The sequence below is a fragment of the Saitoella complicata genome (genome assembly GCF_001661265.1).
Source record: "Saitoella complicata NRRL Y-17804 unplaced genomic scaffold SAICOscaffold_23, whole genome shotgun sequence".
Lineage (NCBI taxonomy): Eukaryota > Fungi > Ascomycota > Saitoellomycetes > Saitoellales > Saitoellaceae > Saitoella > Saitoella complicata.
The window spans coordinates 17,829-44,226 of NW_017567014.1; the positions used below are offsets into that span (position 1 = coordinate 17,829).

Below are 26,398 nucleotides of genomic sequence, written 5' to 3' on the forward strand. Positions count from 1 at the left end.
GAGACGGGAGGGCGACCTTCTCAAGGAACTCGAGAGCGGCCATATCGACACTTCCCCACCCAGGAAGAAGAAGGCGAAGCAACCTGAGAAGCGTCAACAAATACGCGAAACGGAATCACCCGATCTCGGTGCCACGTCAGACTCGACCAATACCTCCAGTGCGAGTGCGAAGCAGAAGAAGAGAAGACTCATTAGTGGAAACGACCTCCGGGTACCAGCTGAGGGACGGAGTCGCGAGATCAGTCCGTTGGTGCAGGAGATTGGCGTAAGTAGCGAGGATGTGGAGCTGACGGATGCCCCGGCCGAGAAGAAGAAGGTGGAAAAGGATAGGATGCCTGTTGTGAAGAAGGAAAAGGAGGAGCCAGCACCACCTACGAAGGCAAAGGCGAAACCTGTGGAAGAGCCGCTGGTTGCGAAGAAGGCCCCGAATGCACCGGTCGAAGAACCACGGAGAAAAAGCGTGAGCGGCTCGACAAAGACTCTGATGCACGGACGACAACCGCCTACTTTGGAGGATGCGATGAAGTATCTACCGCTGTACACCGTATCTCTCCCCGGTGAAGGTGGAGCACGGTCGCTATGGCTCGTACACGCGCAGTTTGCATCTCTCCTTGGCCTGGAACAAGCAGAGGAGCTGTTCAAGATCTACCCCTCCTTACAACGGAAGCGCGTCTCCGAATCCGAGAAGGAGCGACTTTGGAGTCCCCTCACCTCCGTCTTCTGCGGCAAGTTCATGAAACTTGATCCGCATGAAGCAGCTCAAGCCCTCGTTCGAGCAGCACCTGAAACGAAGGAGGAAGTCAAAGAAATGAAACCACCGGCAATCGTCGCAAAACTCCGCGAAGTTGAAAAACGGAAGTTCTTGGGTATGGCACTTGATTTCATTAAACTTGATGAAGTTGTTGCGATTATTGAGAAGGATTTCACCTTTTTGAGTGGGAGTTTGATGACGATTGCGGTTGATATTACGTATTCGCCTCCTGTGCAGCGGGTTCAGCCGGTTGCGGAAAGTACTGGGAAAGAACTTGAGAAGAAGGAGAAGCGCTGGCCGACGAAGGAGTATAAGCACTTGCCAATGTGGTTGAGCAGGAAGATGGCGTTGAGGAAGTGAGGTGTTGTTTATACGACTTCGATTATAGTAGGGTTATTACGGTTGACAGTACTGGATGGAGCGGAGCGGTCCCTTGCAGCCGTCCAAACGGCGGGACGAACCAGCAACCAGCAACCATCGAAAAGTCGACGAGATGATCCGGAGATGACATCTCTGCAATCCTTGTTTAAAAATGAAGAAGATAAATCCCACCTGATTGCAGCTCTTTCAAGTCATGGCGTCGTAACAGGTATGAGCCAGCCCTAGCAGCTGGCTGCTACGGAGAACCATACTCACGCCGCGGCCGTCGCAGACCGATGCTTACTTCTTGCTGACTTGACTACATTGTCAAAGAAGTCCGGTATCATCAAAGAGGTATCATGGTTTTGGAATTTCTGCTTGCGCTGGCTGAACCATCGTGATGCAGCACCTTGAATCTTTCCTCGAAATCGTCGTACACCGGACACACGCTCTCCCGATCCGTGGTGACAGGGATGCAGTCGAGGAAAGTTCTCGTGCAAAGCATTGGCGGATATCGAGTGGTTTGAGCGTGTATGTGCCCGACATTCCAGATGACTTCCTATGGGTTTCGCTGATATGTGGGAGATAGTCTCGACGCTGCACTCTCCGGTGGACTCCAGCCGGGTTTAATCGCCGAAATCACAGGAGGGGCACAAAGTGGAAAGTCCACGGTATGCAACAAACCCCACCATACCTCACCTCCTTCGCTGACAAACCTTGCTTTGTTACGCAGATCGCCTACCACCTCCTCGCCACCCACGTCCTCACCCACCCCACCTCCTCCGTCGCCTACATCGACACCCAAGGAACCCTCGACCCCGCCCGCCTCGCAAGTATCATCCAACACCGCCTTCACGCTCACCAGCTCCAATACCACCACCCCATCCCAGACCTCACGATGGATGGGCTGTTGGATAGGGTAAAGATCATGCGCGTATTTGACATTTTGGGGATTTTGTCGGCTATCGAGGAAATCCGCTCCTCAAACTCGGACCCGAATGCCCAAGGAGAGGGGAAGATTGAGTTTCTGATCATCGACACCATCTCCACCCCACTCTCCCTCGCATTAACGAAATCCCAGGCAGCGGGACACGCACACATGCTCACCCTCTCCCGTGCCCTCCGTAGTCTCTGCACCACCCAACAAGTCGTAGCTCTGTTATTAAATAGTACCGTGAGGAATATGGATGGAGGAGGGAGGGTTAGTGTGTTTGGGGTGGCGATGAAGCCGGCGCTGGGGGGTACGTGGAGATATTGTGTTGATGAGTCTTGGATGTTGTCGACGCCGATGATGAGAGAGGTGGAGCGGGAGGATGGAAGGGAGTGGAGTGTGGTTGAGTGTTTGAGGTCGAAGAGGGGTGGGGAGGTGAGGTGGGGTGCGATACGGTTTGAGGGTACGGACATTATTGGAATGGACAGACAGAACGCATGACTTGCGAGTTTATGTTTGGAATTGCTAGATCTAGAAGGGGTTTAATTTACTGTCCCCTAATATACCCGATAACACCAGCAGTATACCCAACCAACTCCCCCAACCTCCTCCCCTCCCTCTCCTGCTCTCCCCTCCACGCCTCCAACGCCTGCCTCAATTCTGGCACATCATCCCGATTCGCAACCAATACGTCACCATGGATTTTCAAGAATGTCGCCATCCACGCTTGAACGAGTTCGTAGTCGCGTTTGGAGCGGAGACGGGAAGTGAGGGCGCGGATGAAGAGGGTGAGGAGCGTGAGCGGGGGACGGATTTGCATGGAGCGAATTTCGAGGTCGGTTGTTGAGGGGGGGAGGGACTTGAGGTATTCGATGAATGCGGAAAAGTCGCCGGACTCGTTTCCCTCGCGCAACAACCTCGCGAACGGGCCTTCGGCGTCAAAATCAGCTCCGACGCCAGCGAGGGCTTTACGTCCCTTCTTGCCGTCAGCGGTGTTTGCAGCCTCGGTCTTCTTCGCGTCCTCGACGAACGCGCCACTCGACAACTCCTTCGTGGTCGGCAAGAAGAACGGGGCTTTTTCAGGGACTTTGGGCGCTTCCTTTGGTTTGTTGCGCATTTTGATCGTTTCGAGGTTGAGGAGAGTTTGCCACCTCGACCTAGGAACGAGCGAGAGCGTCAACATCTTCTCGCTCAATTGCTCCGCGGACTCGAAGTCGCCTTCGGTACTTTCCTCCTCCGCCTCTTCAAACGCGGCGTCGAGAAGACCTGCACCGCCTTCACCGCCGACGGAGGGCATTGAGATTGCGGTGATCTCGGATTCGGTCATATGACGTGCAGAAACGGGGACGAATTGACTTCGATTCGTCCAGAGGTTGATCCCGATTCCGTCGACGTGTACCGTAGCCAAGAAATCACTCGTAGGACTAAACGCCAAACTGGTACAGATACTCCCGACTCTAACTCCATCAATCAAATGTCCCGTCGGTAGATCCCAAGTTCTGATGGTGGAGTCGAGGGATGCGGAGATCAGCCAGCGGCCGTCGGGGGTAAATGCGATGTCGGTGATGCGGTTGGTGTGGCCCCAAAGTTCACGCACGACTTTACGGGTTTCGATATCGATGATACGGAGCGAAAGGTCGTCGCAGGCTAGGGCGAGGAGGTCGGATGAACGGTGGAGCTCCGTGCTGGTTACCGCGCTGCCCATATCCAACTCCGTCACCAAAACTCCAGAATTGAAATTGTAGAACCTAACTTTTCCGTCCAAAGAGGTCGTGATGACATGCTTGTTCAAGCCGTCGCTGACGACGCCTGTAACGGCTTTCGACGCTCCCTCGAACTTTCGCCTCCAGATTCCTGATTGGAGGTTGTACATGTCGACGACACCGCCCGAAGACCCGACCATGCCAAAATTACCACAAACACTGACAGCGACGGATTTGATAGCGGTTTTGTCGCTCGTGGGGAGGGTGAATGCCCCCAACCTCCTACTCTGCCAGTTCCAAGTACGAGCAGCATTGTCGTCCTTGTGCGCCGTCAAGACATTATCCCAATCCTTTTCTCTGGCCGTGGCGGCGGCGACAGCGACAATCTCGGACAACTTGACCTCATCGACCGTGACTCCACGAGATGCGGCCAACTTTGCCGTTCCGGGACCTTGAGAGAGTTCGGTCGTCTGCGAATCATTCCACAATGAAAATCCACGCAAGGACTTATCCCTCGAACCGGACAACAGCCAGTGAGAGGCAGGTCCGTAGAACCTGATCTTGGTCGATGGCGCGGAGTGACCGGAACGCTGGCGGAGGACACGGGGGACGGCGGACTCGAGGGAATCAAAGATCCATTCCTTGAGGGAGTTGTCGGGGGAGGCTGATACCATCACCGGTTGCCCGTTCAAGAACTGCACGGAGGTGACGGCGGCGGAGTGTGCATTTCGCACGACGTGGAGAATCTTGGATTTGTTGAGATCCCAAATGCAGATATCACCATTCGAGGTCGCGGTCGCGAGATGTTGGGGACCGTCGGTGCGGAACGAGAGAGCGGTGATGCGGTGTTGAGCCTTGAAGGTGAGATAGGTCTCGTCCGCCTTGACGTTGTGAACCAGAACAGTACCATCGGCACATCCGATACTCAAAACATCGATGACGGGGGAGTGCGAGACACAGGTGATCGCAGCAGGGAACGCAGCGGGCGAAGTGTAGACCTGACGACCGGTACGAATGTTCCAAACCGCGTATTTGCCATTACTGAACCCTACGAAGATCTTGTTGAGGTAGGTCGGGGGATGGGCGAGAGCCGTGATACGGATAGACTTGGAGGGAAGGGTGATGTGGGTCCAGAGTTCGGCGGCATCGGCGGTTGGGGTGAGACGGTAGGTGGTGATGTGGTTTACGTCCGTGGCGGCAATAACGTAGTCTCCGAAAACCTCGAGGTGGGTGATGGTACCGACATTCGCAGTAGGAGGCTCGATGGTGAAGATAAGCTTACCACGCTTGTATGCGAGGACCTGGTTCCCAGATGCCGCAAACATGATGTTTCCGTGCGACTTCAGCGCCGCGATCGGGGCCTTGGCCTGCAAACCGACGAACAACAAGTTCAATTTCGCAGCATCGTAGGTCTGGAAGGCGCGGCCGACGGAGGTGGTGACGAGGTACTGAGCACCGCGGACTTGAATGTCCAAGGGAATGTGGTTCGAGACGTGGCCAAGCGAGCGGAAGGGGGAGAAGATGCGGGAAGGACGCTGAGCTTCGGCCTTGACGAGGGAGGACGTCGGGTGAGCAATGGCAGAAGGGGCATGGCGTCTACGCTTCTGACGGGTCTGTTCGACGGACATTGTCTATTGATCCGGTGAATTGTAGATCGAGGAGTCCTTTGCTGCCGGGCCTCGAGACGGTGCGGTACGCTGGGGAATAAACCGTATCGCACGTGAACCCTCCCTATACACGAAACTCATCGAGACGGTACAGAAGGTAATTCATTCACTTCAAAAACTCATTTAATTCCAGTCACGCCCTTCAAATCGACACCCGCCTCCCCGGTGCCCCAGACGTCAACGCCCTGCTCAAGTGTGTGTGCTTCCTGTCAGCGCGATCACCGCCAACTCGAGGACCAGCAGACAAGGAAACGCATACAGACCCCAACAAAAACGACCCGCAACGAGCAATCCTAACCTCAATTACCGTCTGAACTATTAGCATTACCTTCTAATCATATCGCATCGCCTCTATCACCGGCAATGTCTGCACCAAATTCAAGCGACGAGCTCTACCCTATCGCCGTGCTCATTGACGAGTTGAAGGTGCCGTCACCGATCAAGGGATAACACCGGATGAATGCTCACGAGTGTATCGCAGCACGATGATGTTACATTGCGACTTAATGCTATTCGGCGTTTGTCGACCATCGCCCAAGCCCTCGGCGAACAACGAACAAGAGACGAACTAATCCCTTTCATTGATGGTGTGTTCCACTGAGTTGTGACAAGCTATTGACACTGACATACGAACACAGAATCCGTCGACGACGAAGACGAAGTCCTCACCGTCCTCGCCGAAGAACTCGGGAACTTCACCCCCTACGTCGGCGGCCCCGAACACGCCCACATCCTCCTCTCCCCCCTCGACAACCTCGCCGCAGTCGAAGAACCCCTCGTGCGCGATCGCGCCGTCGAATCCCTCAACAAAATCGCCGAAGTTCTCTCACCCCAACAAATCGAGGAATACTACCTTCCGCTGATCGCACGTTTGAGCAGTGGTGAATGGTTTACGTCAAGAACGTCCGCGACGGGGTTGTATGCCACTGTTTATCCCCGCGCACCAGAGGGTACTCGTGAGGGATTGCGCGCAGCTTACGGGAAGTTGTGCCGAGATGAGACGCCCATGGTCCGTCGTGCCTCGTCCACCAACCTCGCAAAACTCATCACAGCCGCCGGCGAATCCATCACCAACGACCTCTTGATCCAGGAAGTCGTTCCCTTGTATATGCACCTTGCCTCCGACGAACAAGATTCCGTGCGTCTCTTGACTGTCGACCCCCTGATCGCACTCAGCGAGAAACTCGGCCCGGAGGCTGCAGAGAGGGAGTTGGGAAGTGAGATGAAGGCAATGATTGAGGATAAGTCTTGGAGGGTGCGATACATGATTGCCGATAGGTTCGTTACGCTTGCGGCTTCGGTTTCTGCTTCTGTCGTCAAGTCTGTCCTTATCGAGGCGTTTATTCGTCTTCTTTCGGATACGGAGGCTGAAGTTCGTACCGCCATTGCTGGACAGATTCCTGGATTCGCAAAGTTGGTGGATGACTCGGCTCTTTTTGTCGAGCGCATCATTCCTAAGATCCAGGAGCTCGTGAACGATGGTTCTCAGCACGTCCGCGCGGCGCTCGCTTCCCAGCTTGGTGGTCTCGCGCCTCTTTTCGGTACGGAGGCGACTGTTGAGCACCTCCTCCCCATGTTGCAGCGGATGTTGGAGGACGACTTCCCCGATGTGAGATTGAACATCATCGCAAAGCTCGACATGGTCAACGGCGTCATCGGCATCGACAGACTCTCCCAATCCCTCCTCCCCGCAATCGTCAAACTCGCCGAAGACAAACAATGGCGCGTCCGTCTTGCAATCATCGAGTACATCCCCATTCTCGCCCAGCATTTCGGTGTACAGTTCTTCGATGCGAAACTCGGTACGCTGTGCATGTCCTGGCTCGGCGACCACGTGTTTTCGATCCGTGAGGCTGCTACTGTTAACTTGAGAAGGTTGACAGAGGTTTTCGGAATCGAGTGGGCGACTCGTACGATTATCCCGCAAGTCCTCGCAATGGCTGCACACCCCAACTACCTCTACCGCATGACCACCATCTTCGCCATCTCCACCCTCGCCCCCGCCGTCGACGTCTCCGTCGTCGACCAATACATTCTTCCCACCATCACCCAGCTCGTCGAGGACCCGATCCCCAATATCCGGTTCAATGTCGCAAAGTCGTATGAAGTCTTGATTGGTGTGTTGAAGGCTACGGAAGAGGGACGGGGAGTTATTGGGGAAAAGGTTAAGCCGATGTTGGAGAAGTTGGAGGGGGATAAGGATGCTGATGTTAGATATTTCGCGGGTAGGGCTGTTGCCGCTACTGCCTGATGTGCCATCCAACCTGATAGGGTGGAGATGAAGATTTGGAGGAGGAAGGCTCTGAGTATATACAAGTGCAATTCGCCGTTGCAAAGGAAAATGATGCGAGTTGGGTACGAATTGTGATTGTGATTGTGATTGAAGGGCATATGTTATGACGTTTTTGTGTGGGTTTTGCGTATACGGGATATTTCTATGTTGTTGCTTTTGCGCTTTTTGTGTGAAGGCTCTTTTCTTCTAGTTTGTTTGATTCGTTCAATGATACACTTCTACATCAACATATTGTGGTTATTTAAGTACTGTATCGTGGGATCAACCTCACCTCACAGAACAACTGTCGACTACAAATCGTGAGGATATCGAGGATTGGTCAATCTCAAGGCCGTGGATCAGAACAGAGGCAACTGTTGTCCCTTCCTTCGGAGTTGCTCTTGGAGGTGATGCAAAGCCTTGACTTTGACGAACAAGATCCTGTCTGATCTTGCCACCTCAGTCTTGTTATCTGACCAAACTATGGGTGTTGGCGTGTCAAGAATGTGCACTACGTCGAGATTCGCGAACTACAAGCATGGGCAACTGCCAAGGTTTGGTTTCCTCTGTCTTGCATGCTAAGGGGATCGCTTGCCTACTATCTGTATTTAGGAGTTCAGAGAGATCGCGAAAGGTTTTAGTCTTCGCTTTCCTCGTTTAGAATCGCTCCGCATTCGCTTGTTCGATAAAGTTGGTGAATTTTGGTGATTACTTCAGGAAATTCAAGACGGGCGGGAAAGACGGTTGGTGAAAATTCACCAGGGACTATACCGGCTCTTTGATCGAGGTCGCAATATGGGGTGGGGAGGAACTGTGAATTGTAATGGCCTCTCCATTTGCCAAATAGCTGAATTTTGGTGGTGTACAACCAAGTCCTGTCCAAACATATGTTCATTTCGAGACACAGAGGCATCACCGAGCTTACGTTGGACATAATCCACACTTCCCTTGTTTGGAGCAGCTCTGCATCAACGACTGATTATATATCATGTTAGCTATGCCGATCACCTAAAACACCCGTGCTCCTGAAGCAACAACACTTTTGCTTGCAAACCCACTGGACTCTCCCACGCTCCGTTATGCATACGGCGGCTTCACCACCCCAGCATTGGTCCCAACAACACCTCCCTTGTCTCCAATATCAAGATCATCCAACAACCTGTCAACATCATAGCTTGTCAACCTCGTCATAGAAGGCTTCTCCTCAAGCCCAAGCCCATTCGCTGTCGCCGGACGCGGAATTTCGCTTTCCCTCCCCCTCTTCTCCTCGTCCAAACCCAAGAAATTCTGGCTCACAACTCTCCGGTTCTGCTTAGCGTTCTCAACGGGTTTCGTCAACAACAACCGTCGCAAATCGTCCACCTTCAAGCTCGTACTATTCCTGTCACCCCCTGCGCCATTGACCCTCCTCGCCTCATTGACACTTCTGCTCGGACTTCCTTGCTCACTGCGACCGGTGGTAGGTGGCTGCGCACTTACGCTTGGCGTAACGCTCCCCGCCCGACTCCTGCTCAACGAACGAATCGACCCACTCTCACTAATCGAGAATGAGTCCTCATAGGTCTTCGGAGCCCATGGCACGTTCATCGCGTCCCGTAACCACTCCGGCAAGTACGCTACCACAGTGTCCCGCTGATACGGTACCGGCTTCGCTACCGCCAACGTCGCAGACTGACTCATCGGTGTCCCTGACAACGCAGCAGGCGGAACCGGTGTGGAGGTAATGAGACCACACCACTCTCCTCTTCCTTCCCTCTCCCTAATCTCCGTGTGCAACCACCCCATCAACCCCTCCAGCCCGAGTTTAGCCGCAGCGTACTCCAAATACCCCCCAATCAAACTGTGCACAGGCGCAGTCACGGTTCGTTCCTCCTGCAACGCAAGCACCATATTAATCCCATCCTTCGCAGCCGCATCCCCGAAGCGCTCCAAAAGCTTCGTCATGAGCGCATACACAGCCGCCACATCCCTCTCATCCACGCCTAGCTCTCGGGTTAACAGGGCATAGGCCGCGCTATGTACCGCACCCACAAACTCCGCAACCCCAGCCGCTGCCCCCGGGCCCACAACGATACCCGTCGAAGAGTGAGAAGGGGAATACTCAACCTCCAGCCACGTCCACAACGCATCCACATACCCAACCCTCACTTCCCCCTTCTCATCTCCAATCAACCCCAAACTCCGCTTCCAAGCGCCCAACCCTACCCGCCTCCTCTCAACAGCAACCCCGATCTTCGCCTTATTCGCCGCAACCAGAATCTCCTTCAGGCATTTTAGCCCAACATATTTCATCGTTTGTAATCCCGGTAACTGGATATTCGACTGCTCCAGATGCGCCTCAGGGATATCACTACCCGTCGCCAAAGGACTATCCACCACGATCTCCGGGATGGTGGGTTGTAGTCGCAGAAGGATTGCACCACACATATCCACGATCTGTTCCGAGTAATAAATATGTCTCGCCAATCCACCAATACAACTGACATACCCCGCCAATACCGGATCCTTTCCCTTCGTGTCTTGCGGGTGTGAACGGACGTGTGCGATGATCTCCTCCAGCAGGGTGGTGAGCACATCCAAGACAGCCAACCCAACCAAGTTAACCTCACTCCCCAACAGAGCCGCCATGAGCTTCACAACCCGTTCCTTATGCGCCATCTCCCTCTTCTGCACAAGAATCTCCAACAACTCACTCAAAATCAAGAACCGAATCTCGACGGGTGTCCACCGCGCACACATATCCAACAACTCCTCCGTGCCCTGCCCATTTCGATCTGTTTGATAAAGGAGACCGTATGTAGGGGTTTGAAGGAGTGCGTCAGTTGCGAGACGGACTTGAGGTGCGGAGGCGCGGTCGAAAATGGTGTGTAAAGCCTGTAACGCCAATGTCGCAGTCGGCTCATTCGGGTCCTCTAACGTCATCGATCTGCGTTGGGAGTACGAACTCGAATGTCGCGCCAGTGGTTGTCCTCCCGGGGTCACGGGAGCTGCCGAAGCGAGTGTAGGCGGGGCAATCGTAGAGGGACTCCGTGGGTTGTTGACCCGCTCATTCAACTTTCTGAGATATGTGGGTTCGCCCTCCTCGTCGTCTTCCGCAGTAGCGGGCAGGTTGGCTAGGATGCCCGGCACGACCTGCGCCAACAGAAACTGTGTGCGGACAGCGAAGAGCGTAGAAGACTCGCACACGCCCTTGATGGCTGTCAATCCAATCTCCCTCCACTGCGCAGCCTGCGCCGCACTCGAAATATTCCCACTCCCACTCGTCCCCGGCCTCCCACTGCCCACCCTCGTGGGTCCCTCCCCCCTAACCGCACACGCCGTATACAACTTCACGACCTCATCCGCCTTCCTCGCAAACTCTGGATCCATAGCAACGATACTGGCATCCAGATGCGTCACGAACGTGGTGAAGCATGGGAGTGAATGCGCGATGAGGCCTGGGTCGCCGGAGGTGATGACAGGGTGGAGGATTGAGAGGATGTAGGATGCGAAGAGGTTCAGGTCGTTTGTGCACTTGAGGATTAGGGCGCGGCAGATGTCGAGGGAGACGATTACATCTCTATCACACGTTTGGTTAGAATGCGCGGTGGGTGGGGAGAAGGGGAGAAAGCGCACCCCGTCCGTCTGTAGTACACGTCCTTCGCGACCTTCTTCTCCAGATATTTCCCGACCTTCTGCAGCTTCGACGGTCTTGTTGACGCGTAATAGCATAAATATGACAGCTCGCTGCTATTAGGGTGCTTCTCTGGAGCTTTGCCCTTGGGGTAGCAGTTGCGGATGAGCCGCTGGTGTTTTGGGACGCAGATGTTGGGCATGATGGAGTACGTCGCTGATCTGCGTCAGGACTGAATAGCCAAAGTGTTCCCGGATGCTGCTATACTGGTAGACAATGCGTGTATGCGATGAGCAGAGGGCTGTATGCTTCAAGATATTGGTGGAGGTTTGCTCAGTTGCTCCAAATAAAGTGCAGCCTTATGATGCTGGTGGGCTCGGCGCCGCATGCCTTCGCGTTTCGGCCCCGTACGGCAGACAGCCAGCCAGCCAGTGTAAACGGGTTGAGAGGACACGGAAACTTCAAAGTTCATGGAATGAATTCATTCTACAAAATGATAGCCTTTGTTCTCACTTCAACCACGGCAAAAGGTCGTTCCCGATGCAGGTGCACGTGCACTGATATACGAAGGCACGGTCTGAACGTTATTCACCACCAGATCAGAGGGCCTCCCTAAACCACAAGGAAGACTGAGCCCAAGGGAATGGTATCCTCCATCGTCCGCGCCTCTGTCTGTTTGCACTGTCGGATAGCGACGTCCCCATCCCTCCGATCAGCCACACTCGTTGGACGGCGAACATATGCTCGATGTTTCTCATCATCGTCGCTGTCACAGGAAGGAACTCCTGATCCTCTGGCGCGGTTTAAGGATCTTATCTCGGGTAAGGAAGAATCTAAGGATTCAAATGATGCAGAGAAGGACAGTGATTCTTTAGCATCGGCATCGAATCCTTGGGCTGCTGCTCTTGGGAAATCGGTGGAGGAGAACAGTGCTGCGATGGAGCCTCCAGTGGTATTATCACCAGAACAGACCTCTGATCAGCCATTCTATTTCTCCAAAGACCTACACCAATCATCCGGTCTCCGGCCCTCCGGGTCAGAGTTCATGGATACCGTCGAATCCTCCGCCCCCATGCCCAGGAAAAATCGGCCCCTCATGGTCCCCCTCCGCGATGTGATGCCAAACCACAACAAAAGACCTAACATCGGACTCTTAAAACTTAAGGAATCCGTGAAATCCGTGAAGCCTTTGGAAGCAATGACCTTGGACCTTCTCTCCAGCGAACTTCTCGCCCCCGTGGAGGCAGTGGACCCAACACCCGCTGAAATTGAACGGCACCGGCCTGCTAAAACTATGGTTTCTCCCGAGCGTTACGAACAACTCGTTTCTGAATTAAGATCTACGTTCGGGAAGAAGCAGCTCTACAACTACGCGAAAATGAAGAACATGCGTTCATGCTCGTCGCTAACAAAGAGCGGATTGATCAAGCGCATCATCGCCGAACTCTGGTCCGTCACGGTCGGTCGTGAAATCACCGATGACGTCGTAATCACCCGAGAGTTTGCATCCTCCGCCCGCGACCTTTTCTTCGTCCTCTCGAAGGATGCCGAAGTCCTCCGATCCTGGGCAAGAAAATGCGACGCCCGTATCCAAGTCGACGTCGATTCCTACAAACTTATCGTATCCGCCACCCCCTTCGACCTAAAACGCTTCGAAGGGAACCTCGAAACCTTCCTCAGCGATACCGAAACCGATGTGTTTGACTTATCCGCCTTCAAGAATGGTGCCGCGACGATCACGGATAAGGATATCTCTAGAATTGCGCAGCTGAGTAGGACGTTTATTGAAAGAGTAGGGGATAATTCGCTGAGCATTACGAGTTTGGGGACGAAGAGGACGCAGAGGGATAATGCGAGACGGTTGTTGTTGACTGCGCTGCACCTACCCTCAACCCTACACACGGTACTCTTACAACATGCACCGGAGTCAACGGAGAAGACAGAACAAAACAAGAGACCGACGTTGGGTGCGTATCGTGTGATGGAAGACGATGCCCTACCATGGTGGTCCCGTACCCTTCCTTGGGCTCGTCTCGCGAACCTAAAGGAAAAACCCAAGCTTGATGTTCACGAATCATCCCTCCCAAAAGACCTCGGACTCGTCTTGGGTGACAGGGTCGTTGCTGACCTCGCTGCGGAGGAGTTGCAAAACACCCCATCTGGCCAAGCTATTTCGGGCAGGACTGGGTTGGAGGTCGTGCTTGTTGATGAGAAGACGTCTGCGCCGGAGGCGAAGAGGATTGGGCCGATGAAGGAGGTGCTGAAGGAGGTTTTGACTACTACTGGTCCAAGCACGGAGAAGGAGGGCTTGAAGGTGTATGAGCATTATGATGCGGTGATTGGACATGTGCTTCATGCGACTGAAGAAAACACCACCCTCAAACGCGTCAACAGCGTGGCGGAATTAGCGAAAACTCCCGTCCGCGAACACGGCAAACCCGCACGTTTATTCAGTCACAATATCCCCTTCAGGAGCGACATTTTCACCAATTGTTCCCCTATGGACACAACGATCAGTAGCGTGATCAACTCCCACGACGAACATCTCTACTCATTCTGTATCCGCCTCATGCCATCCCCGTGGGCACACCCAGATACTTACGCCACCCTCCCGTCCCTGGAGGTGTTCCTCCAACTCGACTCTCAAGGGAACCACGTCGAACCTCATATTCAGGCGGTACACAAACAGGTGTTGGCGGAGGTTTTGCTGCCGGAGGCGCATGCGGATATTGCGGTTAGGAGGAAGGTGTACAGTATTGTTGATGAGACGCAGGAGAGTGTGGTTGAGTTCTTGGCATGTTCGAAGTTGAACCCGTGGAGTGGGACGAGACTTCACGTCCCTGCTGACCTGAAACTCCGTGTTGATCCCTCTTCCGAGGAAGAAGTCAGTTACGTCTTCACGCAGATGGAATACCGTCGTGAATTCGATTACAATCAAAACGGACTCAGACTCCGTTCTGCTGTGATTGATGGTGGGTTCTCCGGTGGAAGGAGAACGGAGACGAGGTTGATTTGTGGGATGCCGAAGGTTGTGGGAGACGAGGGGGTTGAGGAGAAGGCTTGGGAAAGGTTCGTAGAGGATCTTGCTGGGATGGTGAAGATGTTGAGGACGCCAAGTGGGATCTTTGGGAAGACGACGGTGTTGTTCTAAGGTATTACACCTCCCACGGTTCTAAGGTATTACCGTAGGAGGGGCTTGGGAAAGGCTGGGAATTGCTCGGCATCTTGCATAGAACTACAGAAAGCAAGCAGACAGTATGGAGCAAAGTTTCATCTCGCAAGAACAAAATACATAGATGTGTCACTCCTTCCCAGGCGTTTTCCGTGGAACTTCTGGCTCATTTGTCTCCCCTAGCTTCATTGACCCCGCAACTACGCCGCCGGCCCGCCGCCGCAAGCTACAGAAAACGTCGAAACGATCATCCTCGACTCTGTCGCCGACAATTTAGCCGACCAAGGTCGTGGCGAGATGAGCAGCTGGATCACCTGATGATCAGTTGCTACGGACTGATCAGCTCCGAGGAAGCTTTTGCCATGGCATGCGATCACTTGCCGGGGATGACCTTCGCAACCCCGCAGCTGTCCGGTGATCTTCTCCGCCTCTCGCATATACAGATCACTGCAGATTTGATATAAAATGCTGTTGGATCGGTGCTTCAGCTAATGTTCAATCCCTACCTGATCGCCTAACATGCTCCTCCAACCTCTCCGCACCCTCCTCCTCGGGATCTCAACATCCGCAGTTTTCACCACCGCTGCGGCGGCACCCTGCAACTCCAGCTCGGTTGCATCCTCTGGACCTACAGTAACCCTCGCAAACGGTACCTACGTCGGCCTTTCGATCCCCTCTTACGACCAAGACGCCTTCCTCGGGATCCCATATGCCCAACCACCCCTCGGTCCTCTTCGATTTCGCACTCCGCAATCACTTAACCAATCCTTCGATGAACCGAGGTATGCGACGAACTACTCTGATATCTGTTTGAACTTTGGAACGGATGGCAATGGGTATGCGCAGTCTGAGGACTGCCTGACGATTAATGTCCTTCGGCCCTCGAACGTCAATATCGAGGAGGACGGCGAAGGTGGATTGCCTGTCATGGTCTGGATCCACGGCGGCGGCCTCTGGCAAGGCGGCAGCGCAGACCACCGCTACAATCTCTCATTCATCCTCCACCAATCCGTCCTAATCAACAAACCCATCATCGCAGTCTCCTTCAACTACCGCCTCGGCGGCTTCGGATTCCTCGCTTCCGACGAAGTCCTCGGCGCCGGACAAACGAACCTTGGGTGGAGAGATCAGCGGTTGGCGTTAGAGTGGATTCAGGAGAATATTGGGGTGTTTGGAGGGGATAAGGGGAAGGTTACTATCTGGGGGGAGTCGGCTGGGGGGTGGTCGGTTGGGAGTCAGTTGTTTGCGTACGGAGGGAGGGATGATGGGTTGTTTCGGGCTGCTATCATGGAGAGTGGGGCGCCGATGGGGTTATCGTGTGTGTTCTTCGCTCTCGTCTCTCGATGTTGGAGTGGTTGCTGATGGACATACAGACTACGGCACGGACAGCTACCAACCCAAATACGACGCTCTCCTCGAACGAGTCAACTGCTCCACTGCAGTCGACACACTCGACTGTCTCCGCCATGTCCCCTCAGTCGAGCTCTACGATGCTTTTAACACCACCGACTGGATGGAAAGCAACTGGCTTCCCATCGTGGACGGAGACTACATCCCAGCAGTCCCATCCCGCCTCATGTCATCCGGCCGCTTTGTCAAAGTTCCCACCATCGTAGGAGCGAACACTGATGAAGGGACTGCCTTCGGACCTGGAAATACTGGGTATAAGCTGAACACATCGCAACAGTTGGAGGAGTATATTCTCAGTGATGAAGTTGTCCACGCACTCCAGCCCCTCAACTCATCCTACCGTTTGACTCCGGAGACTGTAGAGCACCTCCTCTCACTCTACCCCGACAGCCAAGGCCCTCCATATACCTACTCTAACGAGACAGCCATTATCTCGACATTCGGCTACGACGGCCTTCAAGGCAACGCAATCTTCGGCGATGAACTCATGGTCGGTCCGCGTCGTTGGTTGGCAGAGGATATGTCCGCAGCCGGTGTCACAGATACCTACTCATACCGCTTCGACACACTGCCCTACACGGGTCCCACGCCTTACGGCGTCACGCATTTCCAGGAAGTCGCATTCGTATTCTCCAACTTCCAGAACAACACAAACTACATTGGTCCCAACCAGACGTACCACGAGTTCGCGAATCTGATGTCAAGGATGTGGGTTAGCTTCGCCAATGATCTCACTCCCAACAACCATGGAGTTTTAGGAGTCGCGGAATGGCCGGAGTATAGTGTCAATGGTAGTACGCCGATGAACATTGTGTTGAATGCGACGAATGGAGCGTATGCGGAGGAGGACACGTTCAGGGAGGAGGGGATTGCGTATCTACGGGAGACGGCTTTGCAGTGGCTCAAGTGAGCTGTTCTGACAGCGGTTGCTTATGAAGGTTTTTTCTAAGGTGAACGATACTCATACCAGTTGCTTTGAACCTGTTCCGGATTCATCTTCAGTGAACCCTTAAATGTCGAGATGGTTTACCTCATCCCGCATTCCCCACACCCTCATGGGCTCAGCTTACAAAGCGCGCGTGAACAACCAGCTGAACAACTTCATCCACGGGCCGTTCTTCCTTTTGATGCTCCCCCGTCTCTCCTCTATCGCTCGACACATCAGACCCTTCTCAACAACTAAAATGTCTTCCCAAACCCCGAACATCCTCCTCCTCACCACAGGCACTCCAAACGGCCAGAAAGTCTCCATTACCCTCGAGGAGCTCGGTCTCCCCTATGAGACCAAATCAATCTCGCTCCAGAAGAACGAACAAAAGGAAGACTGGTTCCTCAAGGTCTGTCCCAACGGCCGCATCCCCGCTCTCGTGGACCGTACCGCCGGCGAGGGTAAAGAACTCAACTTCATGGAATCCGGCGCAATCATGCAATACCTCACCGCAACCTACGACAAAGACTACAAAATCTCATACCCCTACGGTACTCCCGAATACTGGGAAACGCAGCAATGGATGTTTTGGATGAACGCCGGACTCGGTCCTATGCAAGGACAGGCGAACCACTTTTACCGTTATGCGCCGGAGAAGATCGAGTATGGTATCAACCGCTACATCAACGAGACTAAACGCCTCTACTCCGTCCTCGAGGATCGGCTCGCTAAGAACCCCTCTGGATGGCTGGTCGGTGACCGCATGACCATTGCTGATATCGCATGTTTCTCATGGGTTAACTGGGCATTCTGGGCCGGCGTTGACTCGACCGAATTCAAGAAGTTGACGGAATGGGAAAAGAGGATTAACGAGCGCGAGGCGGTAAAGAGGGGATTGGACGTTCCGGAGCCGTTCACGATGAAGGCGAAGATGCAGAGTAAGGAGGAGGCGGATAAGTATGCGGAGGAGAGTAGGAAGTGGATCATGCAGGGAAACGACAAGGAGAAGAAGTAGGTGTCGGACGATATGATTAAGGGTAGTGTATGCTATGGTTATGGTTTTATGTTATTGCAATTTTTGATTTGAACATGACCACTTGTCAGGGGCCAAAGTTCCATGCTACACCCCCGTCAAGTGGGGGGACGATTGCCGACCAAACCTCCAACACCTCAGAAGTGGATGCCAAGTCCAACTGAGGACATTGAATGTGATATCTTACTCCTTCAGCAGTAACGATGACCTGGACCCCTCCGCCCATCAGCACGGCCTCCTTTCCCGACCTTGTCCGCCCCTGCCCACCCCACACCTACTCATGGCCACCAGCCAATTTCAGCAGGCCTTCTGGTTATAATGCTGCACACCACAGACCACCACGACGACGACCACAGCTTCACCTCCGAGTTGTCTCCTTTTCAACGATCGGCAGTGAGTTGACATCACCGCCTCCTTCCTACGAAAGGTTATCAATCAATCCACCACGGTACTGCCACAATACCAGACGAGCCACTACGGATGGCGTGTCTGTAGACAGTGAAAGGCGAGAGTCAGAGCCGTTCAATCCATCGAAGATTCTACTGCGGAAAGTACGGAGGGTGGGCGTGAGAGTGGTACATTGATTGCAATCTTTTTCAAGTACTGAGCTAACAACCCTGTGTACAGGTTCAACATTGTGTTACTTCGATTCCACCTGGATTGCAGGAGTTTCATAAGATGGGACAGCGGTGATGGGAGGATGGGTTAATGGAGGGGTGAAGGAGCATGGATCTTTGGAGTTTTGGCGTTTATATCGGAGTTACGAATTCACGCACATACCACATAAATTCCCATACTCTTATGCCTCTAAGATGCCCTTGTAGGTATATATGTCTAGTTTTGGGTATACTTCTTCCCCTCCTCCGTCACAATCCCCACAATCATCTCCACAAGCGGACTCCCAACCGCATTCAACTCCGGCTGCTCAACAATCCTCCCAAGTAACTCCTGCAACGCACTCTTCGCACCCTCGACCAATGCCGCCAAGGAGTGTTTACATTTGAACCGGATCCAACCGTCTTCCATGTTGAGCATGATTTGTCTCTCGTCAAATTTAAGGGAACCACCGAAAAAAGCCATAGCGTACGGCAGGATTGCGGTGGAGTCTCGGGCGAATACGCGGGTCGTTTTGATTTTCTCGAGGTAGATTAAGAAAGGAGCACCAAATCGGCTTTCTTTTGCATTGATGGAGGATGGATGAAGAGCAATGTCGTCGCCACCTTTCGAGGTGAAGGACGGTCCGTCACGGCCCATTGGGCCGATCTTGAGGACGTTGGGGTAGAGAGCTGAGGTTAGGCATGCTTTGATGAGGTGGAGATTCTCGTCGTGGGCGCCGCCGCCGGTTATTCTGATTGCGTTTGCAACACCGTCTCCATTTCGTCCATTGCGGCCCACGCGTTCCATCTGGCGAGAACGAACGTTACCCTTTAGAAAACCGATGTCACACAGCAGCTCCGCCAGTTGACGCTTAATATCTGAGATCTGGGATAGTGTCCGCCCAGACAAGAAGTTGTCGAAAAGGAAAGCCCGTTCAGCCTGGAAACCCTCTGCACGAACCGCCAGCCATCGATTGTATGCCGCCAGTACCGTGAGATGATCCGACATCCCAGTAGCGAACGCACGCTTCTTCATATCAGCTTCAGCACGCTTGTCAATAGGCGCAACAAACGGGGACTTGATCGACATCGCCGCAGCAATCGTCAAACACGGATCTAAACATCCAAAGATACACGCCATAACAATCAATTTGCCGATCCTGACATCGACCGGCAACCTTCCAAGATGGAATCCAAGCGGCGTCAAATCCTCCTCTCTCGACAATGCTTGCAATGTCCTCAATGTCAAAATCGCATTCTTCACCGCCTCATCCGAAGGCGGCTCGATGACCTTGCTAAGTACATCATCGATCCTCCCCTTCAGGAACGGAAGAATCTTGATGCGCAGACAAAGCTGCTCCAGCGGTGTCCGCTGCATCTCAGGAATCTGTTGCGGTAGTAGCTCTTTCTCATATTTGTGGGAGGTGAAGAGGTGGATACACGTTCCTTCTGCGACACGACCCGCACGACCACGACGTTGACGAGCGTTTGCTTGAGAGACCCAACATTCTTCCAAACTCGCCATTCCCTTTTCTGGATCGAAGCGAGTCTCTTTCATGCGGCCGCTATCGATGACGAAGACAACGTCGTCCACTGTGATGGAGGTCTCGGCAACGTTTGTCGCGATGACGATCTTGACCTTATTGGCGGAAGGGCGATCGAAAACGCGAAGCTGGTCTTCGGATGAGAGAGAGCCATGGAGTGGCAAGCAGAACCTTCCGTTATCGGTCGCATCCCTGATCCTCTGATTTCTCAGCAGCGCAGTATGCAATGTAGAAATCTCCATCATACCGGGCATAAACACAAGAATACCCCTATTCGCCTTAACCTCCTGCTGCTGCTGCTGTTGGTGATATCCACCTCTCCTGGGTCCAGCACCAGGAACAACACGTTCATTCGACCCAGCAAGTAGCTGATTCGTCATCCACACAACCAACTCCTCAATGAGCGGATACTGAATCTTCTCCTGATCAATCATCTGCAAACTCTTCCACGCTTCCATCCCAAGCCCGGGATACCTCTTCGCCATCCCCTGCGCATCAAGCATCTCATCCGGCTTCTCTTCCTCCGTCAAAAATGCTCCGCTCTTCCCCTTCATCTGAGGCGCCGGTCCACGTCTCGCCCGCACGTACTCCGTTCCGTTAGGGATATACCTCATCCTCGCAACCGCATCCTCCAAAAACATGGTCTTAACCGGGAACGTACGACCCGGGATGAACATCCTCGGCGTCTCACCCCCAAAATACTCCTGAAACAACCCCGCATTCAATGTCGCCGACATTAAGATTAGTTTCAACCCGGGCCGAATCTTGAGTAAGTCTCGCATAACCATCAACAAGAAATCCGAGTCCAAGCTGCGTTCGTGGACTTCGTCGATGACGATATGCGTAAACCCATCGATCCCCTCTTCTTCTTCGCCTTCATCCCGCGATCCCTCCAACCTCTTTAACATAATACCCGTCGTGGCGAACAAGATTCGAGTCTGCTCGCTCATCCTACTCTCCATCCGAATCTGCCACCCAACCATCCCTCCCACGCGCTCCCCCCTTTCAGCAGCAACCCTCTCCGCAACACCCATAGCACTAATCCTCCTCGGCTGCGTCACCAAAATCTTACACTCGCCTCCCTTCCTCTTCATCAAATAATCATCCAAGATAAACTGTGGTACCTGCGTACTCTTTCCACACCCGGTATCACCTTCGATAACGACGACTTGGTGCTGCTCGATTGCGCGGAGGATATCGCCTTTGCAGGCGTGTGCGGGCAAGAGCTGGCGGGAGGTTTGCATTTTGCGATAGGCTGGGTTTTGTTGTTGGAGATTGAATTGGTCGTAGAGAATGTTACTGATAGAGGGGTCGACGACGCGGGCGGGTTTTGGCTTTGGCATGTGGGATACGGGGGTCGCGCTTCCGCCGAAAGAGATGGAGGGTGTTTGGCGGGGTTTGGTGGGGGCTGTGTCGAGGTTGAGCTTCGCAAGACCGGCTTCGAAGCTATCCAATTGACTCGGTCCCTTCTTCACGTTGAGGTTCGTGCTCACTTGCGGTGTCGCAGATCGCGTCGAAGGTGTACGGACCTTTGCCCCCACCGGCTGAGCCGACACCGCGCTCACAGCCTTCGCGTTATCCTTTGGAACGGTCTTCTTGGGCGCTGGCTTCTTCTCCTCCTCCTGTACTATCGCCTGCACCCTCCCAACCCTCCCATCCCTCAACCTAACCTTAATACCCCTATGATGCTCCCCTCTCGTCAACAGCTCTCCTACGACACCCCTCGTCAGCCGTCCCGTGGGTTGATCCATCTTTAGTACGATATCAACCATAACCGCGGGTCGGACGGAGCGTATTGTAGGGACGGGGAGGTTGATGTCTTTGTAGCCGGGCGTGGAAGAGGAGGGAGGTGGGTGTAGGGCTTGGAAGGTTTCCTGGCGGGCGGAGTCGAAAGCCGCACCACCACCTACAATCCTCAGAGTCTGAGGCTTTCCTGGCCCCTGGCCACTGCCTGGGGTAGGTGCGGGCGCCATTTGAGATTTGCGGGCAGCCAACCACGACAATGAATCCAATACCCCAAACCCTCCCACACTCTCCCCCGCTTGCTGCATCATCCCCGACGCGAGCTCAATTCTCTCTACAAGCGACAAATTGGAGGATATGATCGCAATGAGTGGGGGTTCGAGTGGGTAGACGGTGTATGAGGGGTGGTAGACCTCAACACGCATCCCCTCCGTGCCATCACCCAAGCTCATCGTCCACACCTCCTCCTCACCCATACTCTCGACACTGAAATCCTCCCCCAACATTTCCCTGATCCTTTCCGCCTCCCTCCGGCGCATCGACCGTGCCTCTGCCAACGTCTCCGAGTCAGCGGGAAAGGGCTCGAAAGGTGACGAGGAGGGGTCGTTGTTGTAGAGCGCGCGGAGCGCGATGAATGCGTCCTGGTGGGATTGGGTTGCGGAGACGGACTGGGAGAGGGTAAAACCGAGGCGGGTTAGGAATTGGCGGGGGGGAAGGGAGAGGATGGAAGGCGGGGGTGCTGGGGGTTCGGTGTCGTCCTCGTCGTATTCTTCCTCGATGCTCCCACTAGCATCCTCGTCATTGTCGTAATCTTCCTCGTCATCTTCCTCATCATCATCATCATCATCCTCCTCCGCCTCTTCCGCCCTCAAAATCTCCTGCGCCTGATGGTACTCCGCCAACACAACCCTCAACTCCTTCATCCCCTCCTTACTCATAAACAACATGGGCACATCGGCCTCTTTCTGAGCTTTGACTTGCTTACTACTCTTCTCCGCCGGCTTGTTCTTCTTCAGGGGCGCTCGTGTTGTATGCGCCGGCGGTGCTCGGTCGCGGTCATTGGCGGCTCGCTGTTTTTCCCGTTGCTGTTTGGGTGTCAGGTGTCCATTTTTCTTTTCGCCTGTCTTCCGTTGGCGATTGCGACCGGGCATGTTTGTAATGGTAAGGTGTACGGGTCACTCGAGCAGTTGGGTGTATGCTCGATTGATCTGGTGTGGTGCCTCCGAGGCCTCGCTGCCGAATTTGGACGTCGGTGCTGCAACGTAGACATGCTTGGGGCTGCATGGGGCGTGTGAGATGATAACTCTAATCGTGTTCTCAACCACCTGACCCCTGTTGAATTCTATTCTGAACCTTAAAGCGTGTGGATTCCTCCTCTTCTGCTGAGGTTGTTGCTTGCTCCTCCTACGAATACTGCTTTGTTGCTTTCGCTCCCTATACCTGGACATTTCGATATCATGCCTGGCCCTGTGCCGTTCAAGACGTCTGAGCTGAATATTCATAAGCCTGAGGATAGGAAGATCTTTAACGCGAAGAATGGTGCGTAAACTCCTTCCTTACGGGTGCATATAACCCCAACAACAGACCATTCCCCACCCTGCTTCAATGGCACAGGTGAATGCTAACAATGATTTGCCAAATGCAGAATTTATCGCCACCTCCGGCGAATTCGTCGGCACGTTCATGTTCCTCATGCTAGCCTTCGGCGGAACCTCCTTCGCAAACCTCCTCTCCCCCACGGACTCCGCCAGCGGCGAACCAAACCTCACCCGCTGCTTCTACATCGCCGCCTCCTTCGGCCTATCCCTCGCCGTGAACGTCTGGGCATTCTTCCGCGTCACCGGTGGCTTGTTTAATCCGGTTGTGTGTTTAGCGTTGGCGTTGGTTGGGGGGATGCCGTGGTTGAGAGCGGTGTTGTTGAGTGCGAGTCAGGTTTTGGCGGCGATGTGTGCGGCTGCTGTTGTGGATGTGTTGACGCCGGGGAAGTTGACGGTGAGAACGACGTTGGCACCCGGGACGTCTATTTCGCGGTATGCGTGCATGACTGGCAAACGGACCTGTCGAGTGCTAATCATGTTATACAGGGGCTTGTTCCTCGAGATGTTTATGACGGCTCAGCTCGTGTTTGTGATTTTGATGCTGGCTGCTGAGAAACATAAAGGTGAGCGATTGCGCTAGTGGAATTGAAAGTTCTGCTAACCAATCTGCTTACAGCGACTTTCATGGCTCCCGTACGCTTGCTCATGCTTGCAGTTTGGATGTCTTGACTAACCTTATTCGCAGATTGGCATCGGTTTGGCTCTTTTCGTCATTGAACTATGGGGTTAGTGGTGTGTGGTTTGCCCGGATTGGGTGGTGCTAACACTCGATACCAGGTGTATACTATACAGGAGGGTATAGTTTGCTTCCTCGTTAGTACTGCTCTTGTTGACACAAAGTCACAGCTCCGTCAACCCAGCTCGCTCCTTCGGTCCATGCGTAACCACTAAAACATTCGAAGGCTACCACTGGATCTACTGTCCGCCCCCCACCCTCCTCCCCCCTTCTCTACGACTAACCCCCTTTTCACACAGGGCTTGGACCCGTCTTAGGCTCCCTCATCGCAACAGGCTTCTACAAATTCATTAAATACCTCGAATACGAAACCGTTGTCCCAGGCCAAGACGCCGCGACAGAAACCGAAGCCGAGAAGAAGGAGAAAGAGATCGAGAGAGCGTTGAGTCGTAGTGAGCAGGGTGATAGTCAGACGACTGCGTATGATGCTCATGAAGGAGGGGTTGAGAGGAGGGCTGAGGGAGCAGGGATGTCGGAGGGACATAATTTGGTGTGAGCTGATGCGAGTTGAGAAGTGGGGTGTTACGAGTATTACCACCGATACCATGAATACAGGCTTTTATTGTGCCCGTCCCTAGTTTTCCCAGGCTGCGCCCAACCGCAGCCAGCGACGTCACCAGAGAACAAAACACCAAAAGTCCAATTAACACCAGCCGCACCCGCACAAGGCGTTTCACTGCGCTTTTGCGCCGCATTTCATATTGAAATGAGCGGTGCCGTTTCAAATCTCCCGTTAAGGCTATGACACACTGTAAGGTAAAAATAGAAGTGACTGGGATAGGGTGAATTACTGAACAAGTTGTCATAACCTACCCGATAATGTCTCTATTCAACACTAGCTCTAGAGTCTACTTCTTCATCTCCTTCATTTGTAGATGCCTCCCACTATGAAGACCTATTCCCACGCGTGCCACTCCCCTGCTCTCCACACCTGATTCAGTTATTGTCACCACACACTTCCGCTTTTTGGAAGATGAGAGCACTCCACTACTCTTCGGTTGTTGCAGTTGACATTCCTTAAGGTCTGGGAGGTCCTGCTGAGACTGCTCGTTCCATGGTATCTCCTCCAAACTCCTCCACATTGCCTGTACTCTTAACCTCCTCTCTGGGCTTGAGGTTAGTCCCATCGAAGTACAATACAAGCAACAGTATGACTCTACTAGTTTCTGGTGTGGCTTCTCACTTAACTTCTTCTTTCCGACCTTGCTGTCGGCCAGTACACAGTCATGATGTGCCCAAGCTTTGCAGTTTGTACACTGCACAATGTCGTTAACATCTTCTGTTTTTAAGTAATTGTCATAGTCACATCTTGTGCATTGTAGATGCCAGGGTTCAAAGGAGGGACGCTCTTCGTGGAGATCTGGTTATAGTTGAAACTTCGACTCCATTGCCTCACTTTCTGGGACATCCTGCAATGTTGGCAAAACCTTACCATCTGAGTCTGCTTTGAGAATAAATCCATCCCCGCGCAGTATCTTGGACATAGACTCATAGTATCAGTTGTGTGCGACATCCGCATCAAACAATCTATAAACAACTGTTTTTGATTGCCGCTGGTAGGCCCCCAGATTGAATTTGCATGTCTGTTCACCTTTGCCTTTCAGGATCGATGCACCCTTACCATCACAGGCAAGACGTAGACTGGTTTTCTCCTGAGTTTGCAGGCTATCATACTGATATACTAAAGACAGATTCCCAAGCCCAGCACTCCCACGGACGTATGACAAGAAATGCGTACCCGCCATGTCCTTCCCCAGGATTCTGCCAACGAGCTCGTACTGAACATTTTTGTCCTCGTTGCCCAGGGGAAACAGAGTGAAAAGAAACGACCATCTCAGTTGTTGCTGCTGGTTGTTACTTGCTGCTTCAAACTCGCAAATGAGAATCCTTGCCAGATGAACGATTGCTGCTTTTCGAATCGATAGCTCAGGACACCCAGATTGACGACATGCCCGATCCTTCTGTTTTGCCTTGGCGTAGTTGATTGTCTTATACTCAAAGTATGTCTGAGCATCAGCGTCTGTTCCATCATGAGCTTGACTGAGCAGTTCTTCTGAGTCAGGCTTTGTTGGCACCACATCAAGAGGAGTACTGCTTGGCAGAACAATTGTCTGTGTCTGCATTGGCCTCACAATCCGGCGACAGTGACCTGATTGACAGACTTTAAAAGTGATCCTTCCTATGGACAAAGAAAAACGGCCAAGACCTTTGTTCCAAGGCTCATCAAGGAGGTTTACACCTGAAACCAAGTTGCACCACCATTGGATGGGATTGTCAAATTGTCCTTGGGGACTGAGTGCCAAATGCTGGATTCGTACTCATTTCAAGACTGCATCTTGCT

General features: G+C 53.3%; 10 protein-coding genes across 10 annotated transcripts; 5 read left to right on the plus strand and 5 right to left on the minus strand.

Moving 5' to 3' along the window:
• Nucleotides 1-2,589: 2,589 nt before the first annotated feature.
• SAICODRAFT_73017 (U3 small nucleolar RNA-associated protein) lies at nucleotides 2,590-5,412 on the minus strand (the record flags this gene model as incomplete). The annotated part of the gene is made up of 1 exon (XM_019170815.1): nucleotides 2,590-5,412. The coding sequence occupies exon 1, from the start codon at nucleotides 5,371-5,373 to the stop codon at nucleotides 2,590-2,592; it is 2,784 nt and encodes a 927-aa protein (XP_019021912.1). The 5' UTR covers nucleotides 5,374-5,412.
• A 221-nt stretch (nucleotides 5,413-5,633) lies between these two features.
• SAICODRAFT_84093 (protein phosphatase regulatory subunit Paa1) lies at nucleotides 5,634-7,814 on the plus strand. Its single transcript, XM_019171345.1, has 3 exons — nucleotides 5,634-5,838; nucleotides 5,894-5,999; nucleotides 6,051-7,814. Exons 1-3 carry the CDS (start codon nucleotides 5,776-5,778, stop codon nucleotides 7,661-7,663), a joined length of 1,782 nt encoding a protein of 593 aa, XP_019021913.1. The 5' UTR covers nucleotides 5,634-5,775; the 3' UTR covers nucleotides 7,664-7,814.
• Nucleotides 7,815-8,761: 947 nt separating this feature from the next.
• On the minus strand, nucleotides 8,762-11,499 carry SAICODRAFT_9453 (uncharacterized protein; the record flags this gene model as incomplete). The annotated part of the gene is made up of 2 exons (XM_019171940.1): nucleotides 8,762-11,243; nucleotides 11,300-11,499. The coding sequence occupies 2 exons, from the start codon at nucleotides 11,497-11,499 to the stop codon at nucleotides 8,762-8,764; spliced, it is 2,682 nt and encodes an 893-aa protein (XP_019021914.1).
• A 274-nt stretch (nucleotides 11,500-11,773) lies between these two features.
• On the plus strand, nucleotides 11,774-14,718 carry SAICODRAFT_163317 (uncharacterized protein). The gene has a single exon (XM_019165642.1). The coding sequence runs from the start codon at nucleotides 11,941-11,943 to the stop codon at nucleotides 14,446-14,448; it is 2,508 nt and encodes an 835-aa protein (XP_019021915.1). The 5' UTR covers nucleotides 11,774-11,940; the 3' UTR covers nucleotides 14,449-14,718.
• A 26-nt stretch (nucleotides 14,719-14,744) lies between these two features.
• Nucleotides 14,745-16,789, plus strand: SAICODRAFT_73021 (alpha/beta-hydrolase; the record flags this gene model as incomplete). The annotated part of the gene is made up of 2 exons (XM_019170816.1): nucleotides 14,745-15,787; nucleotides 15,843-16,789. The coding sequence occupies exons 1-2, from the start codon at nucleotides 14,989-14,991 to the stop codon at nucleotides 16,787-16,789; spliced, it is 1,746 nt and encodes a 581-aa protein (XP_019021916.1). The 5' UTR covers nucleotides 14,745-14,988.
• Nucleotides 16,790-16,975: 186 nt separating this feature from the next.
• Nucleotides 16,976-17,826, plus strand: SAICODRAFT_84102 (putative glutathione S-transferase). The gene has a single exon (XM_019171346.1). It carries the CDS (start codon nucleotides 17,007-17,009, stop codon nucleotides 17,820-17,822), a length of 816 nt encoding a protein of 271 aa, XP_019021917.1. The 5' UTR covers nucleotides 16,976-17,006; the 3' UTR covers nucleotides 17,823-17,826.
• Nucleotides 17,827-18,896: 1,070 nt separating this feature from the next.
• SAICODRAFT_45619 (P-loop containing nucleoside triphosphate hydrolase protein) lies at nucleotides 18,897-21,272 on the minus strand (the record flags this gene model as incomplete). The annotated part of the gene is made up of 3 exons (XM_019168817.1): nucleotides 18,897-19,160; nucleotides 19,236-20,267; nucleotides 20,370-21,272. Coding segments are annotated over 3 exons (2,199 nt in total), but the record flags the coding sequence as incomplete, so codon positions are not given.
• A 1,763-nt stretch (nucleotides 21,273-23,035) lies between these two features.
• On the plus strand, nucleotides 23,036-24,630 carry SAICODRAFT_73024 (aquaporin-like protein). Its single transcript, XM_019170817.1, has 7 exons — nucleotides 23,036-23,753; nucleotides 23,808-23,884; nucleotides 23,938-23,954; nucleotides 24,007-24,046; nucleotides 24,099-24,117; nucleotides 24,168-24,241; nucleotides 24,297-24,630. Exons 1-7 carry the CDS (start codon nucleotides 23,329-23,331, stop codon nucleotides 24,551-24,553), a joined length of 909 nt encoding a protein of 302 aa, XP_019021919.1. The 5' UTR covers nucleotides 23,036-23,328; the 3' UTR covers nucleotides 24,554-24,630.
• A 239-nt stretch (nucleotides 24,631-24,869) lies between these two features.
• SAICODRAFT_163387 (uncharacterized protein) lies at nucleotides 24,870-25,369 on the minus strand. Its single transcript, XM_019165644.1, has one exon. It carries the CDS (start codon nucleotides 25,182-25,184, stop codon nucleotides 24,906-24,908), a length of 279 nt encoding a protein of 92 aa, XP_019021920.1. The 5' UTR covers nucleotides 25,185-25,369; the 3' UTR covers nucleotides 24,870-24,905.
• Nucleotides 25,215-26,270, minus strand: SAICODRAFT_163414 (uncharacterized protein). The gene has a single exon (XM_019165646.1). It carries the CDS (start codon nucleotides 26,178-26,180, stop codon nucleotides 25,554-25,556), a length of 627 nt encoding a protein of 208 aa, XP_019021921.1. The 5' UTR covers nucleotides 26,181-26,270; the 3' UTR covers nucleotides 25,215-25,553.
• Between the last annotated feature and the right edge of the window lie 128 nt (nucleotides 26,271-26,398).